The sequence below is a fragment of the Haemaphysalis longicornis genome, unplaced genomic scaffold, assembly GCF_048455015.1.
Source record: "Haemaphysalis longicornis isolate Haplotype H1 unplaced genomic scaffold, Haemaphysalis longicornis Haplotype H1 scaffold_7, whole genome shotgun sequence".
Lineage (NCBI taxonomy): Eukaryota > Metazoa > Arthropoda > Arachnida > Ixodida > Ixodidae > Haemaphysalis > Haemaphysalis longicornis.
In genome coordinates, this window is record NW_027526422.1 from 136877531 (window position 1) to 136897323 (window position 19793).

Below are 19793 nucleotides of genomic sequence, written 5' to 3' on the forward strand. Positions count from 1 at the left end.
GGACAAAGTATTGGAAAACTCATTTTGCGCTTACAGTCACGTCACGTGTTATGAACAGAAGTAAACTCATATGGGCAGCACTGAGACACCATTTTCAGCGTGTTAGGGGCACGCTAGCCACCACATGATCCGATAAAGCGCAATTAAAGGCTCCCTAAAAATGTCCCGTCATGTCTTTTTGGCGATGAATTAAATCGGCGGCCACCAATCGAAGAAACAAGTTTTTTGGACATCATTGAAGAGGAGCCAGGACGTTGAACGTGGCTGGGGAGCATCCACTGCTTCATACGTTGTCTTTATTATAGTGATTATTGTTCGGAGATTGCAGTAAAATTGGTGCCCAGGTTATCGGGACAAAGCAGCCTTTCTAGTATTCAAAACAAGAACGTGTATTTTGTTTTCATGGCCCAATAAAGCATTCACTCACCCACACTCGTTATAATTTGTTTCACTAATTTTGTTCTGTCCATGCCCACTAATAAACTACAGGCTTACCAGTTGCGATCAAGCGCCACCAGCGACGACGACATCCTTCAAGAGGCGATTCACATTGTCAAGGTGAGCCAGCGGAATCCGCATTTCTCGCGGGCGTATGAGGCCACTCCACTTCGCAATGCCATGCCCCTTATTTCTCATGCAGTCCAAGCACATCCTGATAGAACCTTACAGCAATACGTTCCGCTCGCTTTTTCTTTTTTCTGAATTGTCAAGTATTCTCGCGTTTCTTTCTTCTTTCTACCCAATTACTCAGAATTGACTACAGCGACATTCCAGACAAGTTCTGTATAAAAAGGAGCACCAACTGCACGGACATCAGCAGTTGGACCTACAGCAGCTGAAAGACAACATGGTAAGAAAACTTCCAACTTCTTGACGCTCCCCAACTCGCTTCGAACACTAAAATTCCTACTGACACACTGGAAAGCTTTATCAAGATTCTATTCCTAATTCCTTCGGCAACACTCTACTACCAGTTGTGTCGGTTTGCGCTCATCTGTGTGAAGGGTGCAACTTACTTTACTGCTATTGTGGATATGAGTGTAGAAATTGCTACGAGTCAAAATTGGAATGTGTTTTATTACTACTCAAAAACATGTCCTCCCATAAATATTTACCCGAAAGTTTACTACTACAGTTCTCGCAAGGCGAGATGAAAGTAAATGCACCGTGTAGTGTAAGTAACTCCCAATGGCTCAATTACCACTCAGCATAGAAACCGCCACGTCGTCGTAAACGCCGCGTCTGGATAAAGACACCATAATATGATTCGTGGCCTCTTGCAATGGTTTGACGAACGGGATGTAGAAAACCTTTAACCAGGCAACAAAATTACAAAACGGGAAGGTAATGCTAACCTACCCACCCGAAGTTGGGTGCAGCAGATTTTGTCTTACACTTCAAGCAGTGCAGCAGTCAAAACTCGAGAATATTATGCTGCTTAACTTAAGGCTATAATATACCTACAAAATAACGGTAAATGCCAGCCTCACTGGTGGTACGTGTGCAAGACAGCAATGATCTCATTTCCAAACTTCAACCAGTGCATCGTACGTTTTTGTTCCACAGATCCGCGCCTGCATTGTCCTGGCTCTGGCCACCAGCGCCTTCGCTGGCTACACCGGCTTCGGTGGTTACGGTCTTGGCTATGGCCTCGGCTACGGCGGTCTTGGCTACGCCGGATACGGCCTGTCCAACTACGGCCTGGCCCACGGTGTCGGATACTCTGGTCTCGGCCTCGGCTACAGCTACGCTCCAGCCGCTAGCGTCGCCGTCGCTGCCCCAGCTGTTGCCAAGACCGTGTCCACCTACCACGCTGCTCCAGCCGTGACTACCGTCGCCCACGCTGCCCCAGTCGCCACCTACGCCGCTGCCCCAGTCGCCACCTACGCTGCTGCTCCAGCTGTGACCAGCGTTGTCCGCTCTGCTCCAGTCGTGGCTGCTGCTCCAGTCGCTACCTTCGCCCCAGCCGCCAGCTACGCCGTTGCTGCTCCAGCTGTCACCAAGACCGTTTCCACCTACCACGCTGCCCCAGTGGCCACCTATGCTGCTGCCCCAGCCGTGACTAGCTTCGTCCGCCCCGCCCCAGTTGTGGCCGCTGCTCCAGTCGCCACCTACGCTGCTGCCCCAGCTGTGACCCGCGTCGCCACCTACCAGACCGCTCCAGCCGTGACCAGCTTCGTCCGCCCCGCCCCAGTCGTTGCTGCTGCTCCAGTCGCCACCTACGCCGCTGCCCCAGCTGTGACCCGCGTCGCTACCTACCACGCCGCCCCAGTCGCTACCGCTGTCGCTGCTCCAGTCGCCGCCTACGCCGCTGCCCCAGCTGTTGCCACCACCACCGTCCACCACGCCCCAGCTGTGGCCACCGTCGCCCACGCTGCCCCAGTCGTTGCCTCCTACGGCGTCGCCCACGCTGCTCCAGCCTACGGCTACGGTGTTGGCCACCTCGGCTATGGTGTCGGCCACTACGGTTTCGGCCACGGTCTTGGCGCCTACGGCCTGAACTACGGCTACGGCCTTGGCTCTCCCTTCGACTACACCACCCTCCTCCGCAAGAAGAAGTGTAAGTACTGCAGAATTTTCCTTTTAAGCTTGCACAGGGAAACCCGTATACTAAATTCATTGCATTATCACTGTACAGAAGGGAGCGAGATTTGTAGCTTTGTTGCGATATTCCGGTATCATAGAAACGATTTTTTCTGAGAGAGCAAATAGGATTATCGGGCCATTGCTAGAGGGATAAGCATTTCCACATTGAAGTAATATGCGATTTGGTAAACATTTGTTTACAACAGCACGAAACAAAAACCCAAAATCTGATGTTCCAGGTTGACGCGAGCGAACTTCTAACAAAGCCTTACGAGTATTTTCAACCCAAACGTTCTTTGCACCCTTTTTCGAAAGTGTTACATTCACTAATGTTGAGTTTTCCCTCTTGCAAATTGTTCTTTAGGTCTTTCGTGAAATGATGTATTTTCCCAGCTTAAAGCTCTTCTGTATTCTCAAACAGTCTGCGTATTTATGCATTATCGTACGAACAGGCCATTTTTACAAAATGGATACTAAATAATGAGGCAATGTTTAAACATATAGTAATCAGTCGTTATAACAAAGTCAGCAGGGCGGCGAAAACTTTCATTATAAGCGGTATTTTGTTATGAGCGACCACTCAAGAAAACGCAAGTAGTACTTGAGCTTTAATAGCGGTACAACTGCGAGGAATCAAAACACAACGTATTCAGGAAAACAAAACCTTATTCACGTGCAAAAAAGGCAGTGAGCTCTACATGTTTCATGTTCTTTCCGGGTGCGAAAAACCCCAGCTCCAATTGGACCAAGAAGTGACTGTCGTCCAAACGCCTTGCCGGCTTCAGAGAGAATGAGGAGGAGAAAGCCATAGCCACTTCTATAGGGAGGGAGGAGGCGTCACGGAAAGTTACGAGAGTTCCGCGCTGGAACGTGCCGGAAATCCTACGGCTCCATCTGAGGTTGTGTTTGTTGAGCTCAAAAAACAATTCACCGCTCATTCTGGGCACACAGCTCAATAATGAAAACTGACCGGTTTCGCACTAGGAGCGTTGCATGATTACTGTGCAATATTTGTCCGTAGCTGTGCAGCCATGAAGTTCGCAAAACAAGAGTTTTTGGCCGCCCCTATCTCAACGGCACTTCTAATTATACGCTTTGAGTGTCAGCGTTCGCGCACCGTCACGTACACGCTATTGACCAATGTCTAGGAACAAATTTCAATCACCATACCACGCATTTGGACTGTTTGTCTTAAGTCAGATGGCATAAATCGAGCATGGCCGGCTCGAAGAATCGCCGAGAAAACACCAACTTGTTAACTCGCCATATTGACCGCCCGCCTCACCGCTAGGTCGGCGCTAATCGGCGACGACTCCGCTACCCACTTCGCTTTAAGCGGGTCAAGCTCTTCGTCCGCTTCGAGTGGTGCGGCCTAAATTGCATGCGTTTGGGTTGGTACAGAATAACGTTCGATTAAAGCGATATTTCTAGTAAAGCGATTTCGTTATAACGAGGGATTACTGTAGTGTAAAACGGACCTGAAGGTTTATGGGTGATTCCCTTTTTTTTTCAGAAACACCTCTTCTGGGATTGAAACCAGTGATCGACGGAGAGTTCGAGATCTACGAAACCTCGACGGATGCATTTTTATTCTCGGCACCGCACCTACGGTCCGAGAAAGATGCGAGAATAAATTGAACGAATTCGCTAAGCTGCTGTCCTTTGTTGCGGCTCCTATGAAAGCTGTTTGCTCTTCATTCAAGCTGCAGTCTGCTCATTCTTTTAACATTGAATCCCTATTGCTGGCATAACATGTGATGTAAAGAAGTGAAAACCGAGAGAAGTGTCCAGACTTTTGACAATTGGCTGAGGCGTACTGTGTCGTCACGGCCAGGCCTATTTTCGAAACAGGTGTGAAATGAAGTTACGAATACTTTTAAGCAACACTGGAAAACACGAGCACAAAATTATGGTTTAGAAACACTGATCTGGGGCGCTATTCCAGAAGGCGCGAGATAGCTCGGCCCCGAATTTCCATCTGGTCGAGTTAACAAAGTAGTGATAGTACAGCATCCGAAAAATCTCAAGCGATACCGGCGCAATCGCGCGGAGCACGCTTAACAATATCAGCGCGCCCAGTAGAGGCCGCTAGCGTTGAAAACGCACAGCTTGCCCGAACTTCCGCCTGCAGCTCCGTCTAGAATCGAGTTGCAATATGCACTCCATTATGCAAAGTAGATAATCCAGAAGTCCTTTTTAAAACTTCGGCCTGGCCCCAGCCTTCTTTTTAAGCTCGGCCCTGTGAAGCGGCGCGGGGAGGCTCCAATTTTCTCGGTATTCTGTTCTTCTACTGAAATCTGTTTGCTACGTGGTTTGAGGGCGGCTCCAGTGCAGCTCAGCGCAAGCCCAAAACAAGTAAGCGAGGAAGTTCACTGTAGCAAATCTAACGCACCCTTCTCCCGACTGTCAGACTGACCGGCTTTGTTTAGCTGCGGACGGCGGGTTTAGTATCAGACATCGCCCCTATTTAGCGTGTCATGGGCGTGTTTCAACATTTTACGAGTGCGTTTTAGACTTTCGAGGTGTGTCATCTGTCGTCGATTGTGCTTTTTTTTTCTGTGTATGAATACGGCTGCCGTGGGAAATTCTTGTCGTCTTGGGCGCTCCTATCGTCCGGACTAGAGCGAGCACTTCGTTCGAACCGAACCCCTTCACCCCCCCCCCCTCCCTCTGTGCCTGTGGCAGCATTCGACTGACGCTGGCCTGGGGACGTCATTTGTTCATTGTTTTCTGCTAAGCTTTGCTACCGCGGAGTATCTAATGCAAGTGACTTCGCGGCTACGACGCTACCCCATCGCCGATGTGGACGCCATGGCAGCCATAGTTGGGTGGGGCTTCGGTCGCTACGCCGCGCCCACAAATGGGCTGGGTGTGTGTGATTGACGCGAGAAGTCGGAGGAAACTCGGGAGAAATAGTGCGCAGCCGACTTGAACTCGTGACGCTCGTTTTGGCGGCAATGCCACATAGATCATGGTTCACGGTCGCCGTAGCAGGCATATATCTATGCCGATAGAGTTTTTCCCTTAGAGCAGGAGGAATTTCAAGCCCTTTTTCGTCTCTCGAAAATACTGTGCATTGGCTGTGCAGCCATCTGACACCCGACCCCCTTTGCGACGACTTTGAGGTGGCTTTCGCTTCATAGCTGCCGAGAAGCAAGTGCTGCGTGCGCTGCAGTTTTACGCGACGGACACCTTCCACGGAAGCGTTGGTAGCGACCGCACCAGCGACCGCCCTCATTCGACAGTTGGCTGGTGTGTGCGCTATAGGATTACTGCAGAAAAGTCTTTCGCCTTTTTTTAGGTGGTTAGCTGGACATGGTTTCCGCAGGTTCTTACATGCGTTTATCTGCCTGCAACCAGAACGTACGCTTCAGTCGCGACCACGGTCGCGAACGCTCGATGGAAAGAAGGTTTCCACTGAGTGGCCGTACGTACTTCCGTTATCGTCTGCTAGCAAATCTTTTCGATGGGGCTTTGCATCACCGTGCTCTTCATTTATCGTCAGCGTGGCAGACGGTTTTCTTGAGGCGTTTTGTGTCACACCATTATTGCGAAAACTTTACTCCTAGCATAGTATATAATCAACGGCGTATGTGTATTAAAGGAGGCGATGTATACCCATTTCAATGGGCTTTGTCTAGCGTCTTTGTCGTCTGGCTGGAAGCGAATCATGACAACCTTGTGAAGGGAAGATTGAGGCCGAAAAAAACACCGTGACGCCAGAAGAAAAGTGAAGGTATAAAGTCCATAAAAAAACCAACGACTGTGGAGAGCTTCGTCGAACAAGAGCTGTGAACAGCTAAGTGAAATAAAAGAAACAAATTTGAAAAGCTGTAGTTGTCGCTATTCCTTCCTTCGTAGCACATGGCCAATTCGGGGACTTACCCGCAATTGAGAGCTTTGAGGAGCGAATGGGCTTCGTCTTGAAAATTCGCAAAACTGTGAATTTGAAAATAAAAGTTGTAGAATAATGCGTGACACGTGAACCTGATGGCACATGAGAATGACAGGCGCACACCAGCTGCGCAGAACCACGATTATAGGGAGGCTGTGCTGTGTGCCAGCCTTCTTGTTGGCGAGTTCCAAACGAAATGAAAGAGAAGAAACTGACACAAACACAGTATAGCAGAAAAGAAGCCCGTCGAATGGCAAAATTCATGCCGAAAGACAAAGAAATAAAAGCGAGGAAAAATGCGCAAGTGCAACATATCAATTACGAATTACCGCAAGTACAATTATCAGTTGCTAATAAGTATCGCAAGTACAATGTATAAGTTCTTATTAAGAATCACCAAGCTTTCTCTTTCAAATCACGTAAGCAGGCTGAAGTAGTTCTCAGAAATTTCGTATCTGAAAGCGGACGGAGGGTTTCGATAGCGCGGAGCAACAAGTACTTTAAATGTGGCGCGTTTCCATCACTCGCTTTTTTTTTTTTTGCCAGTCGGCCTTAGTCACGTGATTGCATTGTCTGCCACCGACGGCAGAAATGGGCAGAAACTGCTGCTAGGACAGCAAATTTCAAACAAAAAGCTCATAAGAACGCCTAAAATAAAAATTTAAGGAACTTTGTAGTGAAATACAGATTACTAAAATAAAAGGGCGATAAAGTACTGAAGTTGGATTTGCTTGCCCCCAGTAGCCACCGGTGCAACAGGGGAAGGAGAGGCAGAAGTGAAAAACGCGCCCCGCCCCATTCGCGCCTCCTTGGAACGCGCTGCTCTGGACCGATTGCGTCACACCAATAATCAGCAAATAGCCTGAATTGCATTTATCATTATAATAATCATCATCATCATCATCAGCCTATCTACGCCCACTGCAGGGCAAGTGCCTCTCCCATTATTCTCCAATTACCTCGGTCCTGTGCCAACTGTGACCAATTTATCCCCGCAAGCTTCCTAATCTCATCTGCCCATCTAACTTTCTGCCGCCCCCTGCAACGCTTGCCTTCTCGAGGGATCCACTCTGTTACCCTTAATGACCAGCGGTTATCTTGCCTTCGCATTGCATGCCCTGCCCACGTCCATTTCTTCTTCTTAATCTCTACTAATATGTCCTTAACACGTGTTTGTTCCCTGACCCACTCCGCTCTCTTTTTTTAAATTTTCTTTTTTTCTTTTTTTAATTGCATTTTTACAGCGCTTGAACTCCGCCTGGAAATATTATCATTACGTTAGGTTGGCGTCGCTAGAGCTAGTTGTTTCCAGAGTTTGGCTGAATTTCGGGTCTTCTGGAATAGCCCACCTGTGTTGGTTTTTGGGGTTACGAGATGTCGGCAAAACGTCCGGAAACCCACATTTGCATCAACATAGCTATAGCAGCACAGGCGGGAGTGCTGGACAGAGAATATAACAGGCCCTCAGAATTGAAGTGGTCACCGGCATACGTGCTTGTAGGAAACTAAAGATAGGGGTGCATGTAAATTCAAATATCAATATAAAATATTCTCTGGGCCAGATCCCGTCTGCCCCTTTACATTCCGACCACCAATTTTTTTCTACAGTTTGAAGTATTCTGCTGCGTGCGATGAGAGTATAGGCTAACGCCTTAACCAAAAGCCATGTTGGCACCTGTCATCGTTGCAAAATACTAAAATGCCTGCACTTTATATCAAAATATGAACCATTCCATACCCTACCAAACGATTTTGGCGAATTTAGCTTTGTGGAAATTGGGATCTTTAAAATAAAAATGTCCCAGAAATCCTTCCATGCAAAAACAAGCCATTATTGGGCTACGAAAACCAGATAACGAGGACGTGGGCTCAATTTCCGGCTGTGGCGAGCGCTTTTCTGATGGAGGCGAAAACCAAGAATACCCGTGTGTACGAGACTCCGGCCCAGGGTAAAGGTCCCCAGGTGGTCAAAATTATTCCGGAGTCTCTTACTACGACGCGCCTCAACGGCTGCGTTGCGTCGGTGCGTTAAACACTACAATCAATCAATCAATCAATCAATAGATCAACCAACCAACCAATGAATCAAACAATCAATCAATCAAGCAATCAAGGCAAGAGAAACATTTGTTTAAAAATCGCGTGTAATAATATAACAATGCGAGGTTCCTCCCAACTCTAACGTCATGATAAAAAATGGCCATGAGCTCTTGTGGAATTCAGCAACGTGCCAGGCAAGCGGACGCATTACACCGTTACATCATCGCCTCCGATATACCATGACACAGTACAGACTTAAACGGTCATAACATATCTTCATTTCGCTTTAACCAACACCGTGATGAAAGAGGGCACGTTTTGTTATGAACTTTTTAGTAAAGTTACGAGCACGATACCTTATGTTTTTCTTGAACCTTTCAGGTCATTGCTGTTTAAAGAAGTTGGATGCACCTTCACATTCCGCCAGACACTATTGCGTTGCGCATCAACCCCACATGATGCAAAGGCGCAGGTTAGCAGCTAATACAAACCATATCAAAGCATACTATTTATCTGCCCACAAAACGTGTATTTAATTGAAACTTATCAGCTACAGTGTTTCAGGAAAGCATAGGTCGTTTAGTATTCGCCTGTACTTCTCGTATAAAGCTGTGCAAAAAACAACCACTTTTAGAAGAAAAACGTGTCGTTCATTTCTTCAACGAAAATACGTAGTTTGCTTTTCTCCGCAGTTTGTCGTGGTGAACTAATACCAACTCGCTCAGTATTAGAGCCCTGCACGGGACTGATTTTAAGGACCGGGCCCGGCCCGAGCCGGTTTTATGAAGCTGGTGCCCGACCCGGGCTCCAAAGCCCTGGTTGGCCCGGGTCCGAACGTTCATAAGTGAGCCTGCTCCGGCCCCGGCCCGCGCCCGTTCCTGTGACAGGACCCGGGATTACACGCTGAAGGAAACTTGTTGATTATATTTGGTGAATCGTCTTTGTAGTGGGCAATCAGACTGAGCATATATTCTGTACAGCAAGCCAAGGATTAAAATGCAAAAATTTGGAGGTAAATAGCCGACGCACTAATTCTTCCATTGTCTGCAGTTCCCGTCTATCGGCGTGTTAATGGCTCGTAGTCTTGCATCTGAGACACCATCACCTTTTATAACCGCATTCTTGGCAACGTCACGTGGTTATCTCGGCCACAAGTTGGTATGCTGAATTTTTCGGTGTCCGGTTTCGATCCACAAGTATGCGCGTGCACTGAAATGTTTTACTTGCAGTGGTTGCTCAGCGAAGATGTTTCTCGATCTCGTGAATTCGATTCCTGGCCAGGGCAGCCGCATTTCGCTGGTGCGACATGTAATAAACACCTGCACATAGCTCCTGGTTGTTCGAATTAAGCCCTTTCCCACAACGGCCATCCTTTTTGTCGCACCTTTTGTATGTTACACACCCATATATAAAACGCTGATGCAGGACATAAAATACCAATTAAAAATGAAGGAAACTCACACTATTTTGTAAGACTTCAAAGTAGCGAAGCTGTATGCAACCGTCACGACCATAACGAAGGGTGATGGTCGCGATTGCAGCGGACTTGCTTCTTCGCTGCCGCAGCGGCCTTTTCTCAATTTCTGTTGCTATAAGTGTGAGCTTCCTTCATTTTTTCAGAAGTGATAATCTTTGGAAGTCATGGTGGAGGGGCGTACGCTATGACGTGCCTTTCGTTTCTCGAGAAAGTGTTACCACGATTAAGGAGGACGCTGGAGTCTTCCTCGTCCGGCGAGCGCTGGAGTTTTTTTTTTGGGGGGGGTGGGGGGGGCTGAGGGGGGGGGAGGCGGAAGAGGAGGACATCTCGGCCAATCTCCCTGAGTAAGCAGGCTTGGCTGTACAAACATGTGCTGGGGACGCTGGGGTCGCGAGACACCACACAAGAGCACTCTCAGCATTTTCTTGGTTTTCTTAACTACAAAGTGGTCTGCGCGAGACCAGCGCTCACGTACGCGCGCTCGGCAATTTCTTGGTATTTTTAACTGCGGGCATAAAAAAATACCATTTTCCAACAGGGTCGCCCTTCTAAGAGTGCGGTCACCCACACGCTTAGCTGAAACACCAGATTCGAGTTTGTCGTAGAATATCTCCAAAATTTTGCTTAAAAAACTGTTCAAATCTGGAGAACTCAAGTGCCACCTTGAGCGTCACAGAAAATCACCAGTTGTGATTTAATTACCTTATGCCAAGGCACGAGGAGACGACAAATGGTACGGCATTGCTCCAGCTAAGACGGTGTACGACTGTACCCGTACTATCAGACCTAGCAAAATACGTTTGTAAAGAAAATGCCCAGAACTAACGTCAAGAAACGTGTGGAAAGAACTCAAAACATTCTTTTTATTGTTCTTTTGTACACTATACGTCGGAATTAAGAACGGCCATGTCCATACATTCAAGCCCGACCCGTCCCGGGCGCACGGCTTCGAGCGCGAGAACGGCCCTTTCCCATGGCAAGGAGCCCGGGTCTGGCCCGGGCACACCAATACCAGCTTTAGGCACCTCGGCCCGGAATCCGCGCCGGTCCCGGGCTTTCGGGCCAGCCCGGGCTCCTGCAGTGCTCTACATGGTATGCTGTTCTTCGTATGTGTGCCACGTGTCCAACCAATTTCAACGACCCACTGAAAAATATTTATTACTGGCGTAAAACTGGCCTCTAACTCTGAGAGAACAAATTAATGCAGGTCATAGTCTCTGTATAAATACTTCTGATATTCGGAAAAAATGATAGTTTTCTGGCATAAATATGCGACTTGTTTAATCAATATACGACTGCTAACGCTTTTGTTATTATGCATACTCCCGCCAAATCACACGAAACGAAATGTTACTGCTTTCCAACGACAATAAAAAAGGGGTAGGAACAACCATGCTTTGATAAACACATGGAGTGTGCACAGTAGGTCCTATATTGGGTTAACTCATCTCGTTAGTGCTATCTATCACTCAATAAAGAAAACTGGCGTCTTCAAAACGACTTAGAATACACAACAGTACCTGTCTACCAACTTGAACTACTGAAGACCTTCACACCTACACCTGGTTTAGCTCCACCGTGGGATGCTTTCTCACTCTGCTTGGGGCATTAGTCGGGATAAAGAAACATCATACCACTACAGGCGCCCAACAAAACTATAGAAAGGACCCCAGCTTCTCGCACATACGACGATGCCATTCTTAAGATGTTAGGACAGGTGTCAATCGTATTTAGCAAAAGTGATCGCTAGTTTTCTCGGCAGATCGATTGTACTTTAAATGTTGTGCGGCGTTACGATGTGGAGTTGTACGGGCAAAAACCGCGGTTGTGTTCAAGCGGAACTCGGGAATTTTGTTCCACTCCGGTCATGGCCAGAATGAAATGTATTCTGATTTCATCCTTCGTGCTCACCACACTCACCCACCTACTGAGGCATCGATCCAGACGGTGGGCCAATGCTACCACGAGACGCCAATAATGAGGGGAGTGGGACATGGTGCTATGAGTCCAATGTCCGGGGAAAACGAAGGTGCGTAGACGAGCACCCAGCGAGTGCTCTGTCATGCCCGACATGTAAACTGCAAACATATCGTTCGCACACCTCGATGTTCATGTCCTTCGTCCGGCGGGCACGTAACACTATAGATATTTTATATCAACCGCGGGCGGGGCGTAGCGACTCGTCGCTGACATATCGGCTGATCTCACTTCTACATGTCGGTACACCCAGTGCCTCTTGGCAGCGCCGTTTTTTCTCTTTGCAGCGGCGTTCATAGCTCGCTAGGTATTGTAAGCTTAGACGCGTGAGTAAAGACGTATTCGGAACGCATCGAATAGTACGAGCAATGTAGCTATTCGCACCACTCCTTTCAAGCAATCATGCGCTTGAGTACTAGAGCGTTTCGACCACAAACGGACGTACTCTGCACGCAGTGTCATTGTGTCCAACACTGTTTAAACACGCTCATCCAAATCCTGTTCAATAAACATCTTCCAGTATCGCCCAGCAAACAATGACACCACCTTCCCGCGAGGGAACCCTGAGTTGATGCAAAGCACCTCGGAGGTTCCGAAACGTTCACGAGATTGCGTATCCAAATAACGGAAAATGACGGAACTCCGGACGGCGCAGCGTGACTCAACCGAAGCAGCAAGTGAGGGAGCGGCGCGCGGACCGCGTTTATTATATAGAGCAGATGGAGTGGAGCGGAGATGAGAGAGGAGACGCCAATGCGCGCTTATCGCAAAGCTGCGGTGATGAATAGCACGCGCGCTATCGCACAGCTGGCGTGGAGAGGGGGAGAGGAGGAGCAGCGCGCGCGCTATCGCGCAGCTGGCGTGGAGAGAGGAAGAAGAGGAGAATCGCGTGCGCTATCGCACAGCTGGTGGGGAGAGGGGGAGAGGTGTGGACGGACGACGGACTACGGAGCCGAGAGCAAGAGATGCTTTGCATCTAAAACCGGAACCTCCCGCACTGAGGTACGTACATCGCAAAGAGGCGCAAGTAAAGAGCAGATGCAACCGGCACAAGCGCTAGATATCACTGGTAGCAACTATCCCAAACTCACTCTCTACCAGCTAAGATTCCCAGTCAATAATAAAATTTTCAGCATGCTTATGATGAGCCACATCAGTAATCAAAGAATTTCGGCGCACGTTAAAGATCCCCAGGTGGTCAAAATTAATCCGGAGCCCTCCACTACGGCGCGCCTCATCGCCTGCGTTGCGTCGGCGCGTTAAACCCTACAATCAATCAATCAGTAATCAAAGAAGCCATTATCAGTGCCACTCACATCTGACGTTGGCAAGCATAGCCACCATACCAATCTGAGCTCCCTCAATAATTTTTACTCTAACGTTTTCAGCCTCCACCCGGCGCCGTACTTGATTTGCGGTGTATTTGGGTAGGTGTACAGTTGATGGTGCTGTAAACATGTGCCTGTGTTCTACTTACTGAGACGAGTGCGAATAATTGGCGGATTCTATAAATGACCAAGCATTCCGGACCACCCCACTAAAATGCTGAGCACCGCTTTCAAAATATACCATCTTTATGTTTTAGTAGGTGCATATGTAGTTCCTATACCCTGCAATAAACTTTAATGCAATAAATAGCTTCATGTACCACTTTATTTTTAACGTCAATCGGACAACCACAGAGAAAAGGCTCATAAATTTTCGAAACGAGTTCCACGGAATGAGTTGAAAATTGCGCTCCTCTATATGACAATAGAAATGGTTTGAGTGCAGCGTCCCATCAACAAACCGTTTGGAAATATGCCCCCTGGTCACGGTCCGGGTCAAAATTACGAGGCATATTAGGCTCCTATCCCAGTCATTCTATTATTTTTTAAGACTCTAAAGTCAATGTTAAAATAATTGTTAATCTTCGCGCTGGTTGGGGCGTCAAAGTGTTGATCTATGCCTTTATACCATTGATCTGTCCCACTCAGGACGCGTTTCGCCCCATTCTTTCCTTCCTCGTGGATTTCTTTTTAGTGCAAACGAAATTCAGCTCTAAGTACAATTTTAACAGGACGGATAATTGATTTTTGGGGAGAATATGCTCTCTTCCCCAAATGAAAGGGCACCACTTAAAACACAGTGAACGGATACGGTTTTCCGACAGGGCCCTAGAACGTCACAAAGCACAATTATCATGTCTACCACCATGAAGTATGCGGCCAAAAGTAATGCTGGCGGCAACTATTACAGCCACCCGCGCAAGAACACACTTTCAGCAGTACTAGAAATAAAAAGATATATTTAGAAATGTCTCCCCTGCTAAAAACAATAACAAAATGCAGACTTTTCTGTTTTTTTACGCAATTTTCGAAACAGCCATTGAAACAGACGCAGCTTCTTGTAAATGTACGGCTTGGTGGTGGTACGTTAAATCATTTCGGCCAAATTATTTACAAATGAAATGCTTACGAAACGCTTATGAAACCCGCTATATGAAACGCTTGCGTTTGTATGACATACAGAGCATGGTCCCCTCTAAAATCAGTTGTCTGTACCAGCCTATTCCAAACATTTTCTACAAATCGGCGGATGGTGAGGGGACAATTTTTGACGAGCCGGCCATGCCTTTCTGGAGCGTTTTCGCATACGCAATATTACCTGAAACAACTTTTGGCAATGAAGTAGCTAGTAGCCGGCATGCACTCTAGAGCTCGAAAGCATATCCTGGTCGTCAAACCTTGGACGTACACGTGAAAGGTTCTCCGACACACCCATCAAGCTTGCCGGAAAACGTGATTCTTTTCCAACATTACTTTCCCCTGCATTGAGCTCCCATGATAAATGCGTTTTCTCGATGAAATCTGCCGCGATTAAACGACAGAGAAGTAACAAAAGTAGGGTTAGGCAAAGAATAATTGCGCGAAAGAGCTTGTTTCACTTTACGCAGCGCGCCTTTCCGGGACGCAGGTGTCGCACGTTCCATATAGAACCATCCACCCACTTGCTCCCGGTCTCCCCAGTTTAAACCCACCTACGCGGTGGCCGCTTTTCTGATGGAGGCGAAAAGCAAAAACGCCCGTGTGTACGAGATTACGGCGCACGTTAAAGATCCCCAGGTGGTCAAAATTAATCCGGAGCCCTCCACTACGGTGCGCCTCATCGCCTGCGTTGCGTCGGCGCGTTAAACCCTACAATCAACATCAACATCATTAAACCCACCTATTTCTCATTCATACCCCTTAATAAACTGCATTGTAACCAGATCTGATCGGCGGTCCCCGCCGACGAGGACATTATTCAAAACGAGACTCCCCGCTTTCAAGGTCAGCAGACAGAATCCGCACTGCTGGGGCCGCAGAAACCACAGCGTTTCTGGGTTTTCTTTCCTCTTATTTCTTATGCAGTCCAAGCACAAGTTGGTATTCGCTGCATGCAATACTTTCCTCTAGTATTTTATTTTTTGAATTTCCACGTGAGCTCCCTTACTCTCCTTACCCTTATTTTTCATCCAATTAGTAAGGAATGACTGCAGCGCCGCACAAGAGACCTCCCGTATATAAAGGAGCTACATCCGAAGAGAAGTCAGCAGTTGGACCGACAGCAGCTGAAAGACACCATGGTAAGCATGTGTCTTGGTGCTCTATACCTGGTATGGAACACTGCAAAGTGTACCAAAGGCCTCAGTTGCAGACGCGTTTCTTATAGGAGCCCACTCCAGCGGTCATACTAAACGCTCTCCCCAACTTCTCATCATTTAACGGGTAAATGTTCCTCTGCCGAATCCATCTTTTTTGCTGTATGTGTCAAGCATCAACCTTTACTTTCGATATGTGGCGGCTATACCGATTTTACTCGAAATGTCTGTCTGAAAACAGACTTGTTCTAAGTAAAGCGAGCTAACAAAGCGAAACACCTGCGTAGAGATAATTGTTAAGAACTCTCTGTGTTCCCTTAGCAAAGCTCTGACCAGGCTTGTATGCGTACCCAAAGCAGAAAGCTCGAAAAGAAGCTCTATCGCCCCCATTCGAAACCCATCAACGTATATCCCATCACAGCAGACCATAAAACCCGCATTGAAATGCCATCAGACATCTATAAACCCGCCATGCAGTTAAAATGAATCTCCGTCTTGTCTTCGTGCCCGGATGATTAAATACTTACATAGGACTAAAAAAGTACCGCTGTGCGAACAAGTTGCTTCACAGGGAGGTTTATAGCATCAGTAAGTAAAGGACAAAACAAAATACACAATTTCTCTTACAATCACTTGCACAGCCTTTTAACATATATAATCGTAATTGATAGTATGAAGCTAAGCTAAAGTTGGAAATGCGACTTTTTGCATTGTTGTCAAATTTATCGTTGCGTGCAGCTTCAATGTAAATAGTAAACACACCCTAACTAGACTTTCGAGCAGAAACAGGTCATGTATTTTTTATCTTGGCATTAATCCCGGCAATGGTCATTTTTCTACGCAGATCCGTACCTGCATCGTCTTGGCTCTGGCCACCAGCGCCTTCGCTGGCTACACCGGCTTCGGTGGTTACGGTCTTGGCTACGGCCTCGGCTACGGCGGTCTTGGCTACGCCGGATACGGCCTGTCCAACTACGGTCTGGCCCACGGTGTCGGATACTCTGGTCTCGGCCTCGGCTACAGCTACGCTCCAGCCGCTGGTGTCGCCGTCGCTGCCCCAGCTGTTTCCAAGACCGTGTCCACCTACCACGCTGCTCCAGCCGTGACTACCGTCGCCCACGCTGCCCCAGTCGCCACCTACGCCGCTGCCCCAGTCGCCACCTACGCTGCTGCTCCAGCTGTGACCAGCGTCGTCCGCTCTGCTCCAGTCGTGGCTGCTGCACCAGTCGCTACCTTCGCCCCAGCCGCCAGCTACGCCGTCGCTGCTCCAGCTGTCACCAAAACCGTTTCCACTTACCACGCTGCCCCAGTCGCTACCTACGCCGCTGCTCCAGCCGTGACCAGCTTCGTCCGCCCCGCCCAAGTTGTGGCTGCTGCTCCAGTCGCCACCTACGCCGCTGCCCCAGCTGTGACCCGCGTCGCCACCTACCAGACTGCTCCAGCCGTGACCAGCTTCGTCCGCCCCGCCCAAGTTGTGGCTGCTGCTCCAGTCGCCACCTACGCCGCTGCCCCAGCTGTGACCCGCGTCGCTACCTACCACGCCGCCCCAGTCGCTACCGCTGTCGCTGCTCCAGTCGCCACTTACGCTGCTGCCCCAGCCATCACCACCACCGCCGTCCACCACGCCCCAGCTGTGGCCACCGTCGCCCACGCTGCCCCAGTCGTCGCCTCCTACGGCGTCGCCCACGCTGCTCCAGCCTACGGCTACGGTGTTGGCCACCTCGGCTACGGTGTCGGCCACTACGGTTTCGGCCATGGTCTTGGCGCCTACGGCCTCAACTACGGCTACGGTCTTGGCTCTCCCTTCGACTACACCACCCTCCTCCGCAAGAAGAAGTGTGAGTACTACAGCAGTTTTGGACTAAGCTCTTGTCTTGGCGCAGATAGAAACGTGCCCAAGAAAACAGAGCTAATCTGGCTTGAGGTGACAGTTCTACGAGTGGCAGGATTTTAAACTTGCCTGGTATCACTGAGGATTTTTCTGAAAAACTGACTCTGGAGTCGGCCTATGGTGAGAAAGCTCGTAACTTACAGATTGAGTTGATATGGGAGTGGGTACAGGCTTGTTTTTTACAGAAAACCGTAAAACAGTCATTCGAATTTTCTTGTATCACTCCTTCTGAGGACATGTACAGTCGACAATTAGTGGTAGGTGAAACCTATGCCATGTCCGCACTGTCCAGAAAGGGTTTTATGGTTATTTTATTGCTTCTCCATCACCATTATTTGCATCTTTACTAAAACGAAGCTATCCTTAGTTTGACTGCTCTTGGACATTACGAAAACGTGTTTGCATACACGGCTTTATAATATTAGCATGGGTGTTTATGGAATGGAAAATTACTATGAAAAAAATTCGGGTGCTGTGTGGTACTGTATTCTAAAAAACTTCCGTTCTTTTCTCTTCAGAAACGCCTTTTCTGGGACTCAACGGAGTAATCGACGAAGTCTACGAGGTTTACAAAACCTCGACGGATGCATTTCATTTCTAAGTGCCGCCACTGTTGCGCTCGAAAGATGCTACAATAAATTGTTCGATTTCGCAATGCTTCTGTCTCCTGTTGCTGCTCTCTCAAAGGCTGTTGCCTACTTACGTGTCCTGCACTCATTTCTTACTGGTTGTTGTGGTTTCGATATTACTGATTTACTATGATATGCCGACTCGTCGGGGGCAGAAGTGTCGGGAACATATGCGACCACCGGCCCGGATATTTATTAATTCCAATCCAATAGGGGCCGCAACTTCTTGCGGCGTGTTTCACCACCGAAACGCACCTCGAGGAGATGAAAAACATACTAAGTTAGATCACAACATTTAAGATGAACTTATCACGGCCAAAACCAAACCTTTTAAAAAGCCGAATTTCACACATTCGCCTACTGCAGAGAGAGAGCCTTTGCTCAGTTAGTAATGGCACAGTTGAAACCATCCTATGGGAACAAACCTACCCAATCTTTCCCAAAACTGGGCAAGCTACATATAAAATAACGCTAATGTCCAAATATATTCTACAAAAGTAGCCGAAAACCACATAAGTGGGAGAAAAATAACTCAAAAGTAAAGGGCGATCACTGAGGCGGATCTAAAAGAAACAAAACTACGAAATATTTAGTTTATAATAAATAAAAAAGTTGATATCTCGACCGAAAGCAACAAATGGTGGAAGTAAAACCAGTTAAAAAGAAATAAACCGCCTCCGGGATTCGAGCCTGGTTTACATGACAAGTAAGAAGGAACAGACAACCTATAAAACTAGACCAACTGGCTCGCGTTTGTTTAAACAGGGTGTCCAAAGCCCGGGTCTGTATGTTCAAACGTTCCCGAAGATGAAGCCACGGGTAATGGGGTCCACGGTATGTTGAATGGGAATGCGCAGCCAGGGTGCAATGTTGCGCCATTAGCCATAGTCCTTGCCTTCTTTCAACAGATGTTTTAAGAGAATTAGGATCCTGTTAGCTAGCACGCAGGGATTTCTCAGTTATTTTTTCGAAGCCAATTGTTAAGCTCCGAAATAGTTGGTATACAAGTGACCGTGCACCTGCCTATACACAGATATTCCCCACTGAGGAAACGACCATGCGCAGGCTCAGCTGTGCGTGGTTTGGAGTCGCCCAGTTTGACCTTTTGGTCTTGTATTCTTTCGAGCGGTAATCTATAATATATTTTGTTATGTCGATGATTGTCGTGTTACCACCCTTCCGTCGAAACCGTCCTAACACGAACATGATAGTCCCTTTCGTTATGTTACAACTTCTTTTCCCGATATGATTCCGGGTGGAAGATAAGTCCTTCTACAATTGCCAGTCTCGTTTGACGGTGACACGGAAATGTGCATGAATAGAATATTTAAGCAGCCTGGCAATCCAGCTACTGTCACAGAAGGTAAAAAATGTGTCAAGGTACAGATAACAACGCTTGCAACCAAGTGCGCCAGCCGGCCAGATGGAATCCCAGCACCGTCGAGCTTTGCAACGGCAATTTCCTCAACAACAGACCTTGAGATAGAGGCCGGGGACATGGCCAAATGCGAAATGTCGGAACTTCGCATTTGCTTAAATGCAAACCGCGAAGATATGCACACCGGGGAACTTCCCACGATCATCAAGGGCCTCGGAATCTGGTTCATAGCGCAGATGTGCGCACTTTGGTGACGGAGGCCGCACGGCCGGCAAATGTTTCTCCCCGACTGCATACA

The 19793-nt window shown here is 48.0% G+C and overlaps 1 protein-coding gene across 1 annotated transcript; it reads left to right on the forward strand.

Annotated features, from left to right (window-relative positions):
- Positions 1-795: 795 nt before the first annotated feature.
- On the forward strand, positions 796-18143 carry LOC144146568 (uncharacterized). The gene is made up of 5 exons (XM_077678511.1): positions 796-850; positions 1567-2560; positions 15368-15378; positions 16442-17435; positions 18007-18143. Coding segments are annotated over exons 1-5 (2004 nt in total). The 5' UTR covers positions 796-847; the 3' UTR covers positions 18009-18143.
- Positions 18144-19793: the final 1650 nt, after the last annotated feature.